This window comes from Strix uralensis, chromosome 3 (genome assembly GCF_047716275.1).
Source record: "Strix uralensis isolate ZFMK-TIS-50842 chromosome 3, bStrUra1, whole genome shotgun sequence".
In the NCBI taxonomy this organism is placed as follows: Eukaryota; Metazoa; Chordata; class Aves; order Strigiformes; family Strigidae; genus Strix; species Strix uralensis.
Window position 1 is genome coordinate 132,776,636 of NC_133974.1, and position 19,016 is coordinate 132,795,651.

At 48.6% G+C, this 19,016-nt stretch overlaps 1 protein-coding gene across 6 annotated transcripts in view; it reads left to right on the forward strand.

Moving 5' to 3' along the window:
* Positions 1 to 19,016, forward strand: part of BCL11A (BCL11 transcription factor A) — a 108,615-nt gene that overhangs the window by 82,388 nt on the left and 7,211 nt on the right. For 3 of the 6 annotated variants that reach the window (XM_074864469.1, XM_074864466.1, XM_074864468.1), the window contains exon 3: positions 16,376 to 19,016. This exon is cut by the window's right edge and continues 2,870 nt beyond it. In XM_074864469.1, the coding sequence (XP_074720570.1) occupies positions 16,376 to 18,381 (2,006 nt within the window). In that variant the 3' untranslated portion in view covers positions 18,382 to 19,016. The remainder of the gene's footprint in view (positions 1 to 16,375) is intronic. The other 3 variants (XM_074864472.1, XM_074864467.1, XM_074864470.1) reach the window with 3 other exon arrangements.

Here is a 19,016-nt window from a genome sequence, read left to right on the forward strand (position 1 = left end):
GGGCAAAGGCTTGGCTTTTTCATAACAGCTGCTTTTGCTGTGCTCAGGGGAAGGAGTCATCTAAGGCAAGGCTAGGGAGTTTGGAGCAACATTTTGCTCAGAAAGAGTAAATTCCCTGAGAAAGGTTAGCACATGCAGACCCCCACAGCCACCCGCTTGGCCATTAATTTTCACCATCCATCACAGAAGGAATCGACTCATCCCAGTATTTCCTAGCAATAAGTTTAGCTCCAGAAACCCTTCCCCAAGCCCTTTAGAGGCTTACTCTATTGTCCGCCCTCTGTCCCTGAGATGCTGCGGGCAGCGCACGAGATGGTCACAGGCTCAATTTAACGGCATCTCTCCAGCTTATCCGACTGTATAATAAACATGGCTTTTAGGGGGGATTTTTTGGGGAGGGGTGTGAGGCGGGCCGTGAATGGGGAGGCCAGACACCATTGTCTGGCAAGAATGCGAGTCCCCGGGGGCGAGCGCGCCTGGGCTCGCCTTCCAAATTGTCCCAGCATCAATCCCTCCTCCTTTGCGGGATTTCCTTCTCCAGCCGGGGTTTTGTTTTGGAACAAGCGTTGGTCAAACAAGCTTTTGTTTGTGGTCAGTTGCTTGGCACACATACACCACTTCTGGTGGGCGACAATGAGGAAGCTGTTTCGGGGGCAGCTGCGGTGGGACTGAAAGGGAATACTGATGGAAAAAGGGCGCGAGGAGGAAATAGCTGGGTGGAAATTAATTGGGAGGATCTTACAAAGTCCGGGTGCTGCAGCTAGGTTGGGAGGGTGGCGGGGAGTCCTTCGATCCGCTGCCTCGCTCCGCTCACCGCCTCGTGCTGGTTTGTATTGCTGTTCCCCCTCAGGATACCCCACCTCAGACCGGCAAGAAAGTTGGACAAAATATGTGTGACTACGCATCTAAAAAGCTTTATTTCAGGAAGAAGTAAACTATTTATGGCAATAACAGAGTTTAAAAGGAATTGTATAAGTGAGACTGACTTCTTTGTCAGCAAAAATTGCAGCAAAACCTGTTCATAGATGACATTACCTAAATGACATTACGTACGTATGTCCTTTCTTTCACATTTCCTGTAATCCTGTTACGGCATTGTCCCATTACCTCAAGCACTGTCATCTTTAAATGCTGTCAGATCTTAACTGGGTGGCCAAGGACATTGGAAAAGGATCGAGGTGAAGCTGATGGCAATTTCAGACCTGCCGTATATACAGTCATCTCCCAGCCTGCCCCTGGACAGGGTGTTTTCTGATAAAATGCTCAGGTAAAGTGATGAATCAAGGACTTTTATGGAGCTGCTGCCCATCACCACGGCATCCAGTACCCATTTTAGGGAGCGTGGCAAGCTTGGGCACAGACAGGGTGTTGGAGATGCTGGAGGTGGCAGGTATGAGCCATGCGCTCGCTGCTGCTTTTTGGAAAATGCTCCCATTCCTGAGAAAACGAGGACCTGGAAAACACCCCTGCAGGACTGCGGGCAGTGCTTCCACTCCCCATACAGCCTTTATGGCATTAATGGCCGTTTGCAGAGCATGCCGAGCAAATCGGACTTAAGGTACAATTAAGTGCAACGTCTTGGTGTTAATTGTTTTTAACACTATTGCCCTCTTATTGTATTATTGCTAAAAAATGACGCGAGGCCAATTTCTTGTACTCCAACCGCGAATGCGCCACTGTGGTTTTTCAAAAGCGCTACGAGATGTGGCAGCAAATGGGAGGATTGTGACTTCTGCTGTTTACCTGCTGAAATATTCAGCGGTCTTAAGCCTGAGGAGTGGGAAGTGTTGGCGCTGAAGCAGTAGCCTGTTTAAACTGGCAGCCCCTCTCATCAGGCTATAATAGCAATGATAATAATGGCCAACTCTGGGGGCAGGAACTGTCGTTTTGTTATCTCTGGGTGCAGTGCTGTGCTCTGAGGGGCTCTGGTCCCCCGTGGCAGCCGTCGGACCTGGCTGCAGTACAAATAACAGCAGTCCTGAACCTGAAACGCTCGCTGCAGACAAAAGTCTGTGGTCAGGCATGCGGTGGTGTATCTGCTTGCCTGTCTTTGGCCCCGTGAGCTGGTTTTCCTGAAAAGCAGAGCTGCCCTGTGGGGGACTGGAGGTTGGCAGCAAGGGAAGTGATGGTAGTGGGGACCAGCATGTGGCTCCCTGATGAGTTGTCCCGGCTGCGTGGATGTAGAGGTGCTGCTGGCAGGTCACAGCGTGCCCCACGTCCTCCTGTGCCTCGGGATGTATGGCAGCATACGTGCGCTGACTTTGCTAGCGTAAGCAGATGCATGATGGAGGTCCCAGCCCCCTTATCTGCTGCGTCATCAAAGTAAAGAGGTGAAGAGCCAGAAAAAGAAGACTCATGAATGAAGAGCAGGAGAGCGGCTCTCTCTTCTGAATGGCAGCCACGTTCATTTAGCCCAGCGCAAGGGTTAGACAGCAGCAAGGCTGAGTTTAGTCCCAGTGATGCTAAAGAGCAGGACCTGGATCCCCAAATCTTCCTGCTGAAAGGTAACAGTGGAACAGCCCATGGAGTAAGGGGGCATTTGTCCCAAGAAAGGGTATCATGATATGACCATGTAGACTACGCAGAAGGTTATTCGCTTAATCAGGTGAGGGGTAGGGGTTTTTTGTTGCTATCTGTTACTGGTATCTAAGTGTTGGCAGTTACAACATTTAATTGCATTTTCCTGTAAGAAAATGCTTATCTTGCTAAAAGATGGGATTCTCTACTATCCATTTCGTACACTTATAAACTCTTGTTTCCATTTTGTTCTTTACCATCAGCGCTGTCTTAATCCATCCTCCAAGGCCAGTCCTCTGGTTTTATCCTCCGCCAGTCCGAGGCCATGAGCGGGCAAAAGTCTCCACGCCAGGTCTTCCCAGAGGAGTGCTGTCCTCACCTGCTGGTGGCTCTGCCCCCTTCTCCTGCCTGGGGAGAATGAGACCTGCAAGGTGTGCCAGAGCCTTGTCCTCTCCCCTTGCATCCTGCAGACCCCAGCAGAGCTCTCCCTGGAAAAGTCTCAATCTGGTGCTCCTAAACTGGCCACGGTTTGGGCATTGCTGGCCCATCTGGCCACTAAATTGATGCATTTTTAGATGCTGGAGGAGAATTTTTCTCTCCTTTCTAAATCTCTTTAATAACTGAAGATTTGGGTGTAAAAGCACTAACTGCACTCAGTTCACTGGTTTTTTTTTCAGTCATAGCTTGGCTTTTTTTCCCCCTATAGGCACAGGAACCATTTATAGCCGAGGTGGGCCGAGTTTGCAACTTATTAATCTCTCCCTTGCATGTGGGTTGAAAAGAGACACCATGCCTTTATCAAAAGCCAGGCTAGCACAAAAGCCTATGCAAAATCATCATCAAATCCTATTAGAGGTGGAAAATATCTCTTAGATCATCTCATTCATTTCCCTGCCGATGCTAGACTGTTCCTGAGAGTTAATTTTCTAGTGTCTGCTGCCGACTCCCCATCTGACTGCAGGTCTGTCATCTTGCCTTTGGGTTGTTACTGTAACTTCCACTCCTTTCCTTGCGTTTCCAAACAAGCCTTGTTTTGTTTGGAGGTTGCCTGTGTTAGTATTTGCCTTGTGTTATGTATTATCAGTGGTTTCTACTCAGAAAGTGTCACCAGACCTTGCTTGTGGCGGGGAAAGGCAACCCCATGGGATGGGGCGTGCTGGGAGAACTCAGGGAGCGCTGTCCCCCTGGACAGAGCTCCATCCCCTGCAGCCACCGCTACCTGCCGTAGCTATCGGGGAAACGAACACCTCAAAGGGAGGTTTCTCTCCTGCAGTCCGTGGGTTCAGTGCGAGCAGGTCATCCCCCATAAAGCACTTCTCCCAACCTCTGCTGGCGCTGCCTTCAGTAAGCTCCCGCCCCCAAGTCCTGGGCTGGCTGTGACATCCACTCGGCAGGGAGATAAAATAATAATAATTCAAACCTGGAGCTATTCATAGCATTAAGCAAATGCAGATTTCATCAGGGTTTGTTCCAGAGGAGGAAACGGCGTGTAGGAGTGGAGTAACCTTACTTGTAACTTCCCGCTGGCGCTGGCGGCGGTGATTGAATTCCCCAACACGGTGAGGGTCTGGACAACCCTGCCAGCACCGGGAAGGTCAGTCCGGCAACTGTCACCTGGAAAGCATCAAAAGGACGAGCTGTCGATAGCGACCCGCATTTGCAGAAAATCTGAGGGCTTTCTAATTAACTGAGGATCTCTAAATTAGAGCGAAGCCGCTCGACAAGCCCCCTCGTACGCCTTAAGTGTCAGGGCTCAGCTGATCGCTGCATCTAACAAGCGGCTGATTTTTAACAGTAGCTCCGAGACTCAATCAGCTCCTAATGGCATCGTTTCAAAACGTTTCAGTGCATTTTTCATCTCTTACTCTGGAATTTATGCTCTTTGTTCCCTGCTCAAATATTCTGGCGCTTTTCCTTAATTTCAGGCTTCTGCCTTGCGACGGCTTCTCTGCCCTAACTAGGCAGCTCATCGCTTGCCTTTCCCCGCACGCGATCCTCTGCCGTGGCCGCTCGCTCTGCTTTCTAATCAGTAAGTTTCAGAAATTCCCCCTTTCTCTCCCCCTGATGTATAGGCAGCGCTGCAGGGTCCGGAATTTTATAATTAGAAGGAAAGCCACGTTTAAACAGACCCCTGTGTAATAAGAGCTGAAAAGTGGTTTTATTTCAGCTTTAAACCCCCTCCCTTTAAGACAGAGAATGCCGTTTGCAAATGCACCTGATCTTGACCTCCCTCCTGCTGCTTTAATGTGACACCGCAGATTTGGGCGCTGGTGCTCCTGATTTACACCATGGCAAATGAGATCAAACCCTCATTTCGGCTGCATTCACAGCGGAGTAAGAATATGCACATTTAAAGTGAGAGCTTTGAGCTGCTGGGAAAAAGACAGGGGGATATTTCCCGACACGTAACTCCCGTCACCGGTAATGAGACCCACACGAGGCATCCTCAGGAAGGTGGCGGGATAAACTCCTACGTAAGCAGTGATTAGAAACAGAGGAGAAAGGCAGAGAGTTAATCAGCAACTCTTTATAAGACTTCTTCACGTGTGTTTATGTTCAGCCGCTTATTCACATATCTTGGAAATTATTTACGTGAAATAGAATATAAATCTCAATGCCTAATTTTTCTTCGAAGAATTTCACCAGGTAATCAAATCCCGAAGGGCATATTCTATTCCAGTGGTTTTATCAGTAAATCAAATTTTTATCATTTATCAGCAAAAGTTAGATTTAAGCATCCTCACTGTAATGTTTGAAAGATGAACATTTGTTTCAGTGGGTACTGTGCCAATCAATAATCTTCCAGCTTGACTCAGCTATCAATTATTGCTGCAATTATTTGTCTAGTTGGATATTTAAAATGTCATCAGAAAGAGATGATTACATATTCCAGAAAGCAAGGCACTGTATAATCAGATGAACTGAATCCAGTTAAATGTAGTGTGGTACTAACCTGTCCTTCAAAGCTGAATTCTGCAGCCGCGACTGAAACAACAGCTTTCTGCATTATTGTAAGGAAACAGATCTTAACCTTGGAACAGTGCGTGTTATTGGGGTCGGGTAATACTCGGCGAGAGGAGACCTTGCAAGCCTCGAAATTGAATCAGCCTTACTGACAGAAAGGAGGGAGGGGTTTTTTTTGGGGGGGGGGGGGGGGGGGGAGGGCTGGTTTTGTTGGATTTCATCTGCAAATCTATAAATAAGAGAATCTACTCTTTTATCTGCCTTTCTGGGAATTTAAACTCCTGAGCTCCAAGCGCCCAATTTTCATATGCCCATTTTGCATTCCTTGACTTGATGTATGTATGGTAAATACTCTCTGTGCCCCGAGAACGCAATAAAGCTGTAGCAATTCTTGCAAGTCTTACATCCTACAAACTCCAGATATTCGGAGTATTATATCATTTTCAACTTCAAGGATATCTCAACGACAGAGAGGAGACAGAATAAACCCGAGGAGACTGGACAACTTTACGACACCTTTTGGTCCTATTTGCAAAGCAGGGAGGGGAAAATATATGTATTATCGATTCTACTAATACTCGCTTGTGCAAGTTATGAAACTAAATGTCGTAGGATCTGGTTCAGCACTTGCTGTGCTTGCAACTCCATGGTGACATTGAACTTGCTCAGGGACAGAATAAACCTTTGCCTTCCTGGCAGATGATTTGCAGGTGGAGGTGTTGTTTGGGGGGGACCTACAGTTCCCCTGACCCACTTTGTCAAGATGGTTTGCTGCTGGCTAAATATCATTAATTTGAAAGCCAGAGGAAAGTGAGCCAAAGGGGAAGGCTGGGGAAGAGGAGAGTCTGAAGAGGATCCATTTTGGGAAGGAAAAGGTGGAATAAGGCTCTCAAGGCCCTTGGCTGAGGGCTGGGGCTTTTTGGCTGCACCGACATACTGCCCGAGGCACTGGTGGGAGCAGGGGTGCTGTGGGATGGAGAAGGGGACTTCGGCAGCGCCTGGCTGGTGAGAAGGGCCAAGGGGGGCTGGCAGGAACCATCACGTCTCTGCAAGGCGACGGTTTAAACATCTGTGCTTTACGGAGCCAGGTACTTCAGGTAGAGATGCTAATATGCAAAATGCAGGAAAAATAAAGCAAAGCCATAGGTGATGAGCAGAGCTGATGGCCCAACAGTGCCCCGGCAGCAGCCTGCCTGCCGGTGAGCAGTGGTGGGAAGGCACCAGCCCCTGTTTCTCCCTGGGAGAGGGCTCACAGCCGTTTCAAAATGCCAGCACGCTTTGATCTCTCCAGGAGTGCCCTGTGCGGTAGAGCCACCGCATCCTCCAGCGAGGCCCTGCAGAGCTAATCAGGTCACCAAGCATTAGCGGCTTCTTCTCAGCAAAGCAGCATCGTGGCGTTGTGTCTGAGAGGCTCTATATGTAAGAGACATGTTCGTATACGATGTGCGTTGCAGAGCAGCGACCACGATGCACGCTCACCCCTGCCAGATGCCGAAGCTGCAATACAAACTGGGAGAAACACCTCTGCCAGGGCTGGGGAACCTCGTGCCACATCTTGCCCCATGCCGGCAGGATGACCTGAGATGTCATGCTAGAGCATCTCCCTTTAGTTTGCAGTAAACTTTTTCAAGCGCTCTTCTGCCTTTTCCTCAGATGCCACTGGCTGGGGAGAAAACAATAAGAGAGGAAACAATTCATCACATAGGTGTATGAGAGTGAATAAAATGATTTGGAAGCTCTTTGTAGCTGTATAATTACAACACTGCATTTAAAAAGTGAATTATTGACTTGATTGTCCCCAGCAGTCACTGGGTAAATGCATAATTGTGGACTATAGAAGCAAGGCATCATTGGCTGGGTAGTCAGGTTAGGCTTTGAAAGGGCTTTGATGCTCTTTTCAGGGCAGGACTCAGAGGAGGCTTGGTCCTTGGTGGGTCACAGCCCAGGTGGACCTTTCAGCAGGGGACACACCTGCTGCCAGGTAGGTCCAGAGGAGCTGATTTAGCAGGTGCCATCGCAGCGATGCGACTCTTGTTTGAGTCCATTCATGTGTAATCTCTGTGCCAGCGCTCGGGAGAGGCGGGTAGGGAAGCCTGTGTGTCTGGGGTGTTGGTTACTTTACTAACGCTATTTTTAGAGAAATGAGATGGTATCAGTGAGGAGTTCCTCCTCTGGGGCTGACAATACCATATAGTTCGCCCCTTAGGTCCCACTGCTGGCATTTGAAGTTAATGGAGCTACTACCCCTGTGATGCTGCAGTCTGCATCTTCTCTATTTCTCCATCCCTGTAGCATTAGCGTATAGAGTGCGTACGCGTGTGTGATCAGGTCTTCTTTGCATGAGGGGTTTCTTTTTAAAACTTCATTCAAAGCTGAATTTCAAGCACAAAGTTCCTTTCCGGCAGCAGGTTTCTTCTGTTCCTCGCTAATCAAAATGCAACAGATTTCCACCCCCCTTAAGTTTTAAAAAAGCACAAAATCAGTCGCAGCCTGATACCTTATTTGCCAAGTTGGAGCTTGAAGCAGGTTTTTTTGGTGGCCAAATCATAATCGCCTTGAAAATGGTGACAGACGTTGAGGTCAGGCCTGTGCTGGCGTGCTCCGGCAGGACCCCAGCACCCTGCGCCTCCCTGCTGAGGCTCTGGCAAACCATGCATTTTGTTGCTTGTTGTTAACAAAATATTTTTTTTTTGGTGAGGAAACCAGGTGTTAGGGGTTCGGATCTGCTTAGGAGAATGAGTAAATACACAAAATATGTTGAGGCTACAACCAGAATGGTCATCCACGAACTTTGCACTTCTCCTGAAAGGGCCAGATGTTCCCCAGGGTTGCGAGGAGCCTGGACCCCGGGCTGTGGATGGAGCCCTCCCCGCTCCCACCCGGTCCCCTGCTTGAGGATGCTGCATGTTGCCCTTCTGCAGGGAAGAACTGGTCTCCCTGTTCCCATCCCTTCCCGCCTGCTCTTTCCTCAGGCCCGAAAAAGTTTTCTCTTGTGGAAACCTGAGCAGTGCTGCAAAACCCAATGAAAATTTAGCTTTGGGAGAAAAAGGTGCATTGCTGGAGTTCCTAACTCCAATCTAAATCTTGGAATGGCAAGGCAGTGCCAGTTGTAGCTTTGTTTTTATTATTGCTTTTGCTTGGGTTTCTTTTTGAAGTTTGGGTCGTGGCATTAGCGTTTTGGTCCAGTTCTTCTTTAAAAGAGGGGCTTAAAGGAGGTGTAATGAAAAAACGGCATTATTGATACTTGGTTTAGAAAATATGTTACCAGTTTTATTAAAATTATTTCAGGGGGTTTGAATTTATGGAAAAAACATATTTTCAGGAATATCAATAATTCGCAGATAAGGAGAGGCTGGTGAAGGTGGCACATGGGGCACTGAGGGGCCCGCAAAGCAAATCATCTTCCAGATTTTTGACTTTTTCACAAGTAAGCCGGTCCCAGGATCCGCCATCAGGCCTGTTCATAAACAACGTGGACTTGATTTGCAGAGTTTTATTTTTCAAATGCACAACAGCAATGGTGCTGCTCATTTCACAAGCAATGCTGTGTCACTTCCTAGAGAGTTTCGGGGACATTTTCCTTTTTCAGTGTTTCTGAATCTGGTTCATCTAGTGATAAAGAGAAAGGATTAGAGAGAAGGTACCCTGTTGTACCTACAAACAACAGCAGTAGCTGCATTTTATTATTATAATTATTATGACAACAACAGCGACAATGCTGATGCTAACAGTACTAACAGCTACTTATAACCAGTTAATGATGGACCAGGTTAATAACGTGCCTTTTGCAATCTGGAGAATCAGAAGGAAGAATTAGTGCAAGAGGGAACAAATATGTTTGGATGGTTACAGTTTCCCATGTAAACTGAGGCTACTGACTACCAGGAAAAGGTGAGTCACGACGAAGCAGCTATTTCTTACCAAGGGAGAAGTGGGCTGCTGCAGGCATAGAGTGGACCCACTTATCTCCTGGCCCTGCGACGCTTCCTGCGTCCCAACCGTTTCACTTCTCTAGTTTTCAGTTGAAAGGAATTTCAGCAGTATGGATTTCCAAGAGAGAGGGGGGGGGGAGAAAAAAAAAAAAAGGAGATATTTGACAAGCCAGATGGAGAAGAACTGAATCGAGTACAAGTGGTAACAATTAACTCCATTTTTTTTCTTCCCCCCTTTAAATACCATAACAACTCCAAATTTATCAGTCCAAAAATCAAGCAGTCAGTTGACATTAAAGCTGAATTAAGAAGTTCCTGGGTTTGGCTCGGCTTGTTCCTCCGATACTTGTTTGGTGGTGAGCAGAAGAGAAGGGAGTGCTTACTGCAGGTTGTGAGCGTTCGAGTTGCTTTTAACTTTTGTCCTCTGCAGTTTGATAGCAAAAGGTGTGTACGTGCCCTGTAGGTGCAGGTAGCCCTGTAAAGAGACCCTGATTTGCTTACACAAGCTGGTTTTTGGGGAAGGTGAAGGAGAACGTGGGAGCTAAGCCACCAAGGCTGGTGGTGCTGGCTTGCCAAGAGATGCTGCTGAGGGCAAGGGCTGGACCATCCAGGCAGCGAGGGCCAAGTCCTGGTCTGCTCAGAGATTTCTCTGGCACGGGGATTCCTCTGAGGCAATAAATCTGCAGCTGTGAATGAAATCCTTGTGAACACCATTGGCACGTATGCAGACACTGCTTACGCTGCCGTTTGGTTTGTGAAAACACTGGGAAAACTGGGGTGTCTCTAATACTGCGTGTTTATGTGCAGTCCGTAAGATACCCTGTGGTAAAATAAATGTTTTGTTAATATTTCTCTCCTTGCTCTGGCGGTCCTTCCCAAACAACGTCCTGCGCTATGGGCTGCCTGTTTCAGATGGGGGCATTGCGAGGGTGTGCTGCACGTGGTGTTTCAGTGTTGCTCTTCCGTAAAGCGCTGGTGTGTCCGGCGAGCAGCTTTTCTGGATCCAGCCCTGAGTTTTGAGAAACGAAGGAAGCTCTTCCAAAGCACATTGGCACACACATGCAGATTATTCCATTACTCACTTGGCAATCCCTGAACTTGCATGCTTAGCTCCAGAAATCCTTTTTTTTTTTTTTTTTTTTTTTTTTTTTAAAAAACCCTCCCAGCAGTGGCATCTAGCTGACAGCTTCTACTCCCAGCTGGTCTTCTCCCCAGCATCTTGTCTGGCTTTGCTGCTGATGGCTGTGGACATGGCTGTGGGTCTTGCTTGGAGCCAGCTATATTGTGGCTGGAGATGTTGGCTTGCTTCAACTCGGACTTCGAGCATGCCGGGTGTATCTGTGAGCACAGTACAGAAGAGCCAGCTTTTTTTTTTTAATATAAAAAAAGTCCCTTATTGCTGAAAGCAGCCATCTCTTCATATTTTACTGAGTAATTGTGCCAACTGCCCTTAAAGGCACTCAAATGCCAATATCCATCCCACTCATTTGTTAACATTTTTCGGATCAGAAGCTAAATCTGTCACTCGTGTGTCACTGGTTAAATCACTTCTTTTGGGGGCATGGCAGGCAAGAGCTGTTCTGCTGCTTTTTTTTTAAGCAGGAGCCAGTAACTTGAGAAACACTAAACATTTGTGCTGTAATGAAATGCCATGCCCTGTCACTTGTTCTTTGCTGGCCAGGATGTAGAAAAGGAATAAATACATAATGGTGGGTGAGACTTCACTGGGTGAGACCAGCCAGGTTTCATATTGGCCCCATGTTTGTATTTGGTATGTGGTATCCCCGTGTAATTCTGCTAAAGGGGTAATTTCCCAGCTATGAAGAAAACGAGCACTAAAATTGACTGGGAGGGAAAATGTACACCAAAAATGCGAGTGGTAATTGGAAGCTATTTGTAAAGAGTTGATGAGCTGTCCAGGAAGGAGAGGACAACTTTGGCCCAAATCCAAAACCCACTTCACCCGCTTCAGTGGCAAGATGAGAACAGCAATTAGATATTAAAAAAATCAATATATGGCAATTTAAAAAATGGAAAATAGATAGCAGTCAATCGCAGTGAGAAACCTGATGGGTAGAGAACTGATCAGGGGAGCCGAGGATGCCGAGGAAAACTCTTGCCTGGCACGGATGGGAAGAAGAGGAGAGCCTCTCAGGCTCCTGGAGAAAAGAGAAACCCTAGAAGTGGTGGATGGAAGAAGCCCTAAGGTCGAAATTTTTAATAAATATTTCTTCTGTAGACTTGGAAAGCAGCAGTGTTATGTTCCTGTATCTATCATAGGTGGGTGATGACGTTTTTTCTAGCTCATTAGTAGCCAAGGAGGATTTTATACAAGGTCCAATGGAGATAAATTGTTTTTAAAGGAAAAGGCCTTGACAACTTGCACCCAAGAATCCCTGAAGAGTTGACATGTGATGCTGTTTTTTAATAAAGCTTACAGACTGGGAAAATGCCATCAAGAGCTGGTCGGGGTAACCATGGGAGAGTTGGCAACACTTTGCTTATCTTTTCTGGGCAGAATAATTGAAGAGCCAATATAAGATTCAATTGATAAAGAATTAAAGGATAGAAATATAATTCATGCCACTCAACTTAGATTTATGGAATATAGATCTTGTCAAATAAACCTGATTTCATTCTTCCAGATGACAACTTTGGTTGATAAATGTAGATGAAATAGACTCTGCAAGGTGTTGGACGCGGTGCTGTGTGACATTGTGTACAGGAAAGACGGAGCAGTGGGCGGTGTTGCTAGCCCGGGAGATGCAGAGCTGGCCAGCAGATTTGGGAATGTGAGGGCTTAGCTGGAGAAGCATCGGTGGATGGGAGAGGTCAGCAGGGGCTGGGTGGGAGCCGCAGTGGCGGTTAGGACTTTGTTGGTGATTTAGAAATGAATATGCAATTGTGGCTGCTTAGCGCTGTGGATAAAGCAAAGGCGGCTGGACAGGTGAATAGCAACCTGGATGGGTTTATGGGGTGGTGTGGAAAGACTGTCAAGCAGGGTCTGTTGAGAGCATAGTTGGGTACAGCCTGCTGTGGTCCTTGGATAGAAGAGCGGAATCGGGGCCCTGCTTACCGAGCTGGGGTGCGATACCCCAGAAGGCAGCAGCCCTGCAGGAGGCTCAGAGGAAAACCAACTCCTTCCCAGCATGATGCTAGGGTGAGAAGGACTAGGCTGGTCCTTGAGTAGTGGAAGAGGATGGAGGGCTGGCTTCAGGATGGAAAACCTTGAATTTCTGGGCACACAAGTAGCCTTGGTGTGTGTGGAGGGGCACACTGTGTACCAAAGGGCTTTTCAGTGTATCAACCAAAAAAACCCCAACAAACCACTCAACAGAAAATGAGAACAGGTAGAGATTGGAGCCAGAGAACTTCAAGTGGACCCCAGTACCCATCTGTGAGTGTGGTTAGCTGTGGGAACTGACTGTGGTGGCAAGCAGCGGGTGCTCTCCTTGTCTTCTGAGCTGGTTTGAATGGTTTTCACTGGGATTTTGTGCTTTGCCCTGAAGACAGTTTGCGGGGCTGGAGGAGGTCGCTCTTCGCCCAAAGACATCATGGTGCAGGACAACTGAGAGCCACGTATTGCAGGAAAGGTCAGAGAGTGAGAATTGGTGGTCTCTTTCGACCTTACATTCCTCGATGCGAAGCAGCCGAGGATGTGAGCTCCAGCCCCGCTGCCGGTGGCCGAGGAGGACTGGTCCGGCGGTGACCTGCTTCGCATCTTGACCTGGGGGATTCCTGCTAGCCTCTTGGAAATGAGCCAAAAGCCCCGATGGCGTTGCAATGCTGCTCTGGATAACACATCCCATGACATTGCACCGGTGGACGATGAGGCATAAAGAGCCCCGCGGCATCTTCTTCAGCTCTGTCCTTGGCCAGCACCATCTCCTGCATCTCCCTGCTGTGCTTTCCTCGCTTGCCCCATGGTCCTGCCCAGATGCTTTAGCTGGGAAGCCCGTGCGGACATAGAGGCTGGCCCGTAGCTAGGAGACACCAGTGGATCCACAGCCTTTGGGTCCTACAATCCCACCTGGCTTTTGGGGGGACCCGAATGCTGTGCCGAAAAGCGCGGTGGTGGGATGGGAGGAAGGAAGGGCGAGTCCCTTCCAAAACCGGGGGTTGCCGCAGCAGTCTTTAAGGCCCTGTCTCGCTGGTGGCGGGCAACGCGTGGATTAGTGCCATAATTCTTGCAGTTTGGCAAGGCTGCATCAGACTGGAACGTATCTCTAGCTGGTGATATGGTCAGTCAATAGCCTTCATAATTAATCAAGCACTCATAGACAAATTAGAAATCGTGTCTCTTCAAAGCAGGAGGTGGAGGCAAATGGCTGGTGAATTTTAACTGTTTCGCTGCTTTATTTTATTGCCTGGTTTTACATTACTCCCTTGAAAATGGTGGGTTGTTTAGGGAAGTTTTGTACATAAACACGATTTTTAAATTTAAATTATTATCTTGATTACCAAATGCGGATGGTGAATTGAAAACTTGTTTTTCAGGCAAGCAAATGAAGAATAATATTACATTTTACACTCCACTAAATCAATGTAGCCCTAATTTTGCCATGCAGGAAATCAATTCCAGTCTTTATAACAGTCGAAGATGTTATGAACAAAGTAATTTCACAAATTATCGCAAGTAACACATTTATTGATGACTGTAGTTTAGGAATTTAGAATTTGTGAGTGCTATAATATAATAAGGCCGTACTGGCAGGAGCTGAGTGAAATACAGATTATACGGTGAAGCTGTAATGCATCATTTGCTATTAGTGGACTGGTAATAATTACCAGTTTCAAAGCAGCTTTTTCCATGTAATCTTTAGTCTCAGTCGTAACAGCCCTTCTCATTGACATTATGATTACACGAGCTGCCCTTATGATCTAGAATATCTAGTTGATGGGAATACTAAAATGTGGTAGCGAACGCTCGATGTTGTGTCCTCATTATAAGATAAAATGCTATTTTCTCTGACCTGATCTATAAGGTAGCGTTACGTTGTTAGCTCCTACCATGGTGTTAAAAACTTCCACTTCATTACGGCAAAGCAAGGTGAAATTTTCCCATTTAAGATTGTTTTCCAACCTCACAAATGAGCATAGGAATGTGAAAGTCCAATTGAGTTTCCCTCTGATTTCAGCAGATTTAAGTATTTATCTGTACTCGCATGCGTGGCACATACTAAACACCACAGTGCATTTTATTCCGATGCCAGCTTCAGGATGAAATGTTAAATATTATTCCAAGGGCTTTTAAAGTGATTAAAGTGTTAAATGCCTGCTGTAGACAGTCGAGTCTCTTTTTACTCGTCCGATTCAGCTTCTCAGGCCAAACATTAGAATAACCGCAGAGGGCTGCCTGCCTCTCCTATCCCCACGTCATCATTCAGCTCGCCGGAGAATGAAAATGCCCATACGAAGCTTTTCTTCCCCTCCTCCCAAGTGAGGTGGGAAACAAGGCGGGCACAGATAAAGCAATGTTTTCTTTCCAAATCTGCCTCATCTGATTTTTTTCTTTTCCTTTCCTTCATGTTAGGCAAATAGGGGAAACCTAATGGGGGGGCAGCTCTCAGTGCAGCGTGTAAAGAGGTTTACCCAGGAGCGGTGCCGATGGAGCCAATGCCTCGTAATGTAAAATAAATGCTGGGTCAGGGCAGGAGTACGTGGTGCAGGCAGGTATCACCCCAAGCACTGATGCCCTTGGAGGGCTCCTGGTTTATTCCTCAGCAAACCTCAAGAGCATCTTTATTTTTAAAAATATCACTAAACAGCGAGAAGTACTATGAGAACTGCTGGGCAGGGCTGGAAATGAATTTTTATCCTCCTCTTACCTCCGGTTTCAGTTTACCAGCGTTAAGCAAAAACCATCCATACGGGGGGTGGAAGTAAATTATTCGCAAAATCGCAGTAATTGATAAAAGCGCACTCACCTTCGCCATATCTCACGCCACTCTTTCCTCACGGGCGGCCCTCAAAAAGTTATTCATCCCCCTTGTTTTGCCATATATTAGAAGGGGCTGCTTTCTGCTGTCATTATTAGCCTGCTTTTTGTTTAGTTATTTATTAGTTGGTTGCTCTTTTATAATGTCCGTGTTATCTCCAAAAATAAATTATCATGAAATAGAGTTAGCTCGCTACTTGCCAAAGTGGCATTTACCATCCTCAGCTTCTTTTCAGCGCGAGGGAAATAATGCGGCTCCGGCAGGGCGCTCGGCCAGGCCTCCTGGCCACCGTCCAGCTCTTTCCCTGGCGGAGCTGCTGCTCTCTCTGCCTTCCCCTCTCCCTGTCCCATGCTCTATTTTGTTTAAATTATTTTTTTTTTCTTTTTTTATTGCCCCAGAGTTGAATCTCTGCTAATGAGCAGGAGGTGCTGCCTAATTTTGTACACGTTGTTAGTCTCTCAAAGTAAGGAGGAGGCTAATAGCGTGGTGTTGCCCAGCTTGCTAAAGTCATGATGCTCTGGGCTGCTGCTTTGAAACCACGTGTGTGTTTTTCTGGAGTGCTTTTTAGAAGGGGATTGATTTATTTTATTTTATTTTATTTTTCTTCATTCTATTTATTTATGTATTTATTTATTTATTTTCTTCCCAGTTTAAATGTTAGCAGCCTCTTGCAGCGTAAAGTCTGCCAAGTCGTAGCTGACATCCATTGACCTGATTAGCTTTTTTTTTTTTTTTTTAATAGCTTTTTTTCTTCCTGTGGTTACCTGCCGGGGTTTGGTTCTGAACCCCGGGGCTGAGGACGGTGGGAGGAGGTGGGCGTGTTTTGGGTGGGTTTGGACCTCCTCGTCGCGCCCCTCGCCTCCTCCCGTCCTGTCCCCTGTCCCCTGCCTGCGCCTGAGCTGGGACGTCCCTTCCCCGGCTCCCAGCTGAGCATCCCAGAGGAGAGGAGATAGGCGGGGAGGTGAGCTCTCACCCGCCGATGGACGGCCGGAGATTGACGCTGCTTGTTGTGTTATTTTGCAGGTAAAGACGAGCCCAGCAGCTACACGTGTACGACTTGTAAACAGCCTTTCAACAGCGCCTGGTTCCTCTTGCAGCACGCACAGAACACGCACGGCTTACGGATCTACCTAGAAAGCGAGCACGGCAGCCCCCTGACGCCACGGGTTGGTATCCCAACAGGACTAGGTGCAGAGTGCCCTTCCCAGCCACCTCTCCACGGGATTCACATTGCAGACAATAACCCTTTTAACCTGCTCAGAATACCCGGCTCGGTCTCGAGGGAGGCATCGGGGCTGGGAGAAGGGCGTTTCCCACCCACGCCGCCCCTCTTTAGCCCTCCCCCGAGGCACCATTTGGATCCGCATCGCATTGAGCGCCTGGGTGCGGAAGAAATGGCTCTGGCCACCCATCACCCTAGTGCCTTTGACAGGGTGCTGCGACTGAACCCCATGGCGATGGAGCCCCCCGCTATGGATTTCTCCCGGAGGCTGCGGGAGCTGGCCGGCAACACCTCCAGCCCGCCCTTGTCCCCGAGCCGGCCCAGCCCTATGCAAAGGTTGCTGCAGCCCTTCCAGCCCGGCAGCAAGCCCCCGTTCCTGGCCACGCCGCCCCTTCCTCCTCTCCAGTCCGCTCCTCCTCCCTCCCAGCCGCCCATGAAGTCCAAGTCCTGCGAGTTCTGTGGGAAGACCTTCAAGTTTCAGAGCAACCTGGTGGTCCACCGCCGGAGCCACACCGGGGAGAAGCCCTACAAGTGCAACCTCTGCGACCACGCCTGCACGCAGGCCAGCAAGCTGAAGCGCCACATGAAGACCCACATGCACAAGTCCTCCCCCATGACGGTGAAGTCGGACGACGGGCTCTCCACCGCTAGCTCCCCTGAGCCAGGCACCAGCGACCTGGTGGGCAGCGCCAGCAGCGCCCTCAAGTCCGTGGTGGCCAAGTTCAAGAGTGAAAACGACCCCAACATGATCCCTGAGAACGGGGATGAGGAAGAGGAGGAAGAGGAGGAGGAGGAGGAGGAGGAAGAGGAGGAAGAGGAGGAGGACTTGAACGAGAGCGACAGGCCGGACTATGGCTTCGGGATGAGCCTGGAGGCGGCCCGCCACCACGAGAACAACTCGCGGGCCGGCGAGGAGGGCCGGTCGATGCCGGACGTCATGCAGGGCATGGTCCTGAGCTCCATGCAGCACTTCAGCGAGGCCTTCCACCAGGTCCTGGGGGAGAAACACAAGCGGGGCCACCTCCCCGAGCCCGAGGTGCACAGGGACACTTGCGACGAAGACTCGGTGGCCGGCGAGTCCGACCGCATCGACGAGGGGGCGGTCAACGGCCGGGGCTGCTCCCCGGGGGAGTCTGCCTCGGGAGGCCTGTCCAAAAAGCTGCTGCTGGGTAGCCCCAGCTCCTTGAGCCCCTTCTCCAAACGCATCAAGCTGGAGAAGGAGTTCGACCTGCCGGCCGCCGCCATGCCCAACACTGAGAACGTTTACTCCCAGTGGCTGGCGGGCTACGCCGCCTCCCGGCAGCTGAAGGACCCCTTCCTCAGCTTCGGCGACTCCCGACAATCGCCCTTCGCCTCCTCCTCCGAGCACTCCTCGGAGAACGGCAGCCTGCGCTTCTCCACGCCGCCGGGCGAGCTGGACGGAGGGATCTCAGGCCGCAGCGGCACGGGAAGCGGAGGGAGCACCCCCCATATTAGTGGCCCGGGCCCTGGCAGGCCCAGCTCAAAAGAGGGCAGACGCAGCGACACTTGTGAGTACTGTGGGAAGGTCTTCAAGAACTGTAGTAATCTCACCGTCCACAGACGGAGCCACACGGGCGAGAGGCCGTATAAGTGTGAGCTTTGCAACTACGCCTGCGCCCAGAGTAGCAAGCTCACCCGGCACATGAAAACACACGGGCAGGTGGGAAAGGACGTTTACAAATGCGAGATTTGTAAGATGCCTTTTAGCGTGTACAGTACCCTGGAGAAACACATGAAAAAATGGCACAGTGATCGAGTCTTGAATAACGAGATAAAAACTGAATAGAGGTATATTCGTACCCCCCATCCACCCCATCCCTTCCCCATCCCGCATCCCCGTAGAGGTTTTCTAGTCCCTTGTGATGGAAATCATGGAAGCTAAGGATATTCGGAAAGTGCTTGTCACCAGCACACCCTGTTTATTTTCTTTTTGTTCTCACCGTTTGAATGCATGATCTGTATCGGGGCAATACTATTGCATTTTACGCAAACTTTGAGCCTTTCTCTTGTGCAATAATTTACATGTTGTGTATGTTGGGTTTTTTTTTGTTTTGGGTTTTTTTTTTGGTTGGGTTTTTTTTTTTTTTAATTTTTGGATTAGACAGCATGTATGGTATGTTATGGCTGTTTTTAAATTGTCCCTGATTAGTTGCTGAGCAAACACGTCGCTGTTTCCAGTTCCGTTCGGAAAAAAAAAAAAAAAAAAAAAAAAAGGAAAAAAGAGGAGAGAAAAAAAAAAAGAAAAAAGCGAAACAAAACCAAACCCGAGAGCAAACAAAACCGACCATGCTGCATACATCCTGTAATACATATCATGTACAGTTTTGTTTTGTGACGTGCGAAGGAAAACACGCTTTGGGTAACCCTCTACGGACAGGACCGATAGCACCGAAGAAGCGTTGCGTTAGCTAGATTGCTGTC